Source organism: Echinops telfairi, unplaced genomic scaffold, assembly GCF_000313985.2.
Source record: "Echinops telfairi isolate 266 unplaced genomic scaffold, ASM31398v2 ScPeMD7_41;HRSCAF=154, whole genome shotgun sequence".
Classification (NCBI taxonomy): Eukaryota; Metazoa; Chordata; class Mammalia; order Afrosoricida; family Tenrecidae; genus Echinops; species Echinops telfairi.
In genome coordinates, this window is record NW_022103939.1 from 1,568,916 (window position 1) to 1,572,071 (window position 3,156).

Genomic DNA, 3,156 nt, shown 5'->3' on the forward strand with positions numbered 1-3,156 from the left:
TTGTGGAAAGATAAACAAGCAATAGGATTTCCCATGAACTTTCCCCCCATATAAGTGGTCGTTTGAGGCACAAGAAGATAAAAGAGAGTTAAAGCATCATTACAGTATTAAATCAGAATGACAATAGTATGTTGTTAACTGTCCAACTGATTTTAATGACCACCGATCACAATATCTAGGTACCGTTGTGGACAGTGTGGAAATCACAGTTACATGAAGACCTTCCCAGTTAAAAGGGATCTTAGGTATGTAGTGAAAAGGGGGACAGGAGAGTAAATCGAAAAGAGCAGCTTTGCAAAGTAAGACTTTGGGAAGCAGTTCAGCTTTCCATGGAACTTAAATAATGGAATGAAAGTAGAATTAGGAAAACAGAATTAAGAAAAGTGGCATGAACTGAAGAACAAGGAAAGGAAATGGTTGTAGATGTGTGGGGACCAGAAGCTGGTAAATTATGTGTACCTTATTGCTGGGGGAAATTGTGGAATGGTCAGAGCCAGGAAATACTTACATGCTTAGCTTGATGTTTGGGGACCCAGAACTTAAAACCTGACTGGGTAAGAAAAATAATTACATAGAATAGTCTTTTGGGATTATTGAAAATTAACACTTTTCCTGATAGTCTGAGAAGATTGCTTGCAGGGAAATCATCATTTGATGTCCTCACTTGCTGTTGCAGGGCAGGCTCACCCACACGGCTTGGACAGACCCTCCTTTCGTCACCAAGGATGGCAGCTTCCAACATCAGTGGTAACAGTCTCCCAGGCACTTTCTTCCTGACAGGGATCCCAGGACTGGAGGCCAGTCATACCTGGATAGCCATTCCCTTTTGTGCCATGTACCTGGTGGCACTGGCTGGAAATGCTCTCCTTATTCTTGTCATTGGGATGGACAAGGCTCTTCATGAACCCATGTACCTTTTCCTTTGTCTTCTCTCACTCACGGACCTGGCCCTCAGTTCAACCACCACGCCCAAGACACTAACCATTTTGTGGCTCCAGGCTGGTGAGATTTCCTTTGCTGCCTGCTTAGCCCAGATGTTTTGTGTCCACGCCATCTATGCGCTGGAGTCCTCAGTTCTTCTTGCCATGGCCTTTGATCGATATGTGGCTATCTGCCAGCCTCTGAGGTACAGCACCATTCTCAACCACAGTGTCATAGGCAGAATCACATGTGCTGGGATATTTCGTAGTACATCCATGGTTTCCCCCTTCATCTTCTTGCTGAAGCGACTGCCCTACTGTGGGCATCGGGTCATGGCACATACATACTGTGAGCACATGGGCATTGCTAGCTTGGCCTGTGCCAACATCACGGTCAATGTTATTTATGGGCTGACTGCAGCCCTACTGGCCATGGGATTGGATTCCATCCTCATTGCCATCTCGTATGTCTTTATCCTCCAAGCAGTCTTTCGCCTGCCATTTCGTGAAGCCCGGCACAAAGCTCTGAGTACCTGTGGCTCCCACCTTGCAGTTATCCTAGTTTTCTACATCCCTGCCTTCTTCTCCTTCCTTACTCACTGCTTTGGCCACAACCGTGTCCCCAAGAGTGTGCACATATTTCTGGCCAATCTCTATGTGCTGGTGCCTCCTGTGCTCAACCCAATCATCTATGGGGCCAGAACCAAGGAGATTAAAAGTCGACTTCTCAGACTGCTTCAACTGAAGAAGGACTCAGTATGAGTTCTGAGCGCAGATTGAACACAAGAAAGACCATCGGATGGGCAGGACCATTGTCCAGATGCACTTACATGAACGAAAATGTGCGGTGGACATGAAAGCATGTAGAGAGCTTAGGAAGAACCAGAACTAACCACGGGAATTGGAAACGCTGATGGTCACAGTGAACGTTCATGATGCTAAGTCTCCTTGAGCAACTCTGAAATTGCCAGGAAATAACTCATATTTTTTTATTGTCTCAGAAAATCTCTGATTTACCAAAGAGGAAGGCTGTCATTGGTCTGAAGAAGACACTGTGATGCATGGTATTCAAGTTTGGAAAGGACACAAAAGCTCATGGAGTGAATTTAAGTCTGACCTTCATCATTTTGAATACCGATATAGCAAAGCATCCAAAATTTTATTGCTTGAGTTTGAGCCTGGCTGGTCCACCTACTCATGCTGTGACCTTAACAAATATTAATTAGCAACTCTTTCCCTACATCAGTTTAGCCACCTATAAAGTGGGGGTAATAATAATATCAACTCTTTAGGTTATGATGAGTTAAATAGTCAAATAAATATAGAAAATTTGGGGCAATAACTAGCATGTTTTAGTTCCATATATGTATTTATAAAATGAGAAGGTCAGTTAACTTCTCCAAGCTTTCTTAGTCACATTACTTTATAACTAAAAGTTTTCTATATATTTCTATGGAGTCCTGCTGGTATAGTGGTTACATGTTGGGCTGGGAACTCCAAAGTCAGCAGTTTGGAACCACCAGCTGCTCCACAAGAGAAAAATGGGGCTTTCTGATCCTGCAAACAGTTACAGTCTCAGAAACTCACAGGGGCAGTTTTATCCTGTCCTATAGGGCCACTATCAGCCTGAGACAACTCTATGGCAGTGAGATTTTAATATATTGGTACATATATATTGTGGTAACTGTATTATAAATGACTTTGTAATGGCAAGACAGCTGTTGAGATATAATAGTGCTAAACAACAATATTTCATATCTCATCATTCCTTTAATCCTCTGATATTGAGGTCCTTTCTGTTTAACCATAAAGGTATTTATTATTGAGGATGAAGGAAATCCTGCTACAAGTCACAGTGTGATTCTTCGGGCTGTAATAATATTAATCCTTCTATCTAACAATAGTCTACAGACCGTCCTCACAAGTACTCAAAAAGCTGTTGGTATGTGCTGTGGAGTTGGGTTCAGATCAAAGTCACCCTGTAATAACAGAATGAAACACCATTCAGTCTTGTGCCATCCTCTCAATTGTAGCTGATTTGAGGTTATTGTTGCAGAATATCTTGTCAAGGTACTGGTGCCTCATGATAAAATGTCCAAAGTACATGAGATAAAGCTTCAACACCCTAGCTTGCAAGAAACCTTAGGGCCATATTTTGTCTAAGAAAGATTTCTTCAGTCTCCTGGCAGTCCATATGCAATATTCATTGTCAGCCCCATATTTCTTTTTTTTTTTT

General features: G+C 42.3%; 1 protein-coding gene across 1 annotated transcript; it reads left to right on the forward strand.

The window, feature by feature from the left end:
• The first annotated feature begins 725 nt into the window (after nt 1–725).
• On the forward strand, nt 726–1,682 carry LOC101644868 (olfactory receptor 52D1-like). Its single transcript, XM_004717042.1, has one exon. The coding sequence runs from the start codon at nt 726–728 to the stop codon at nt 1,680–1,682; it is 957 nt and encodes a 318-aa protein (XP_004717099.1).
• The last annotated feature ends 1,474 nt before the right edge of the window (nt 1,683–3,156 follow it).

Bases quoted from the DNA above. Each gene is read 5' to 3' on its own strand.
- LOC101644868 (XM_004717042.1), top strand. From the start codon at position 726: ATGGCAGCTTCCAACATCAGTGGTAACAGTCTCCCAGGCACTTTCTTC.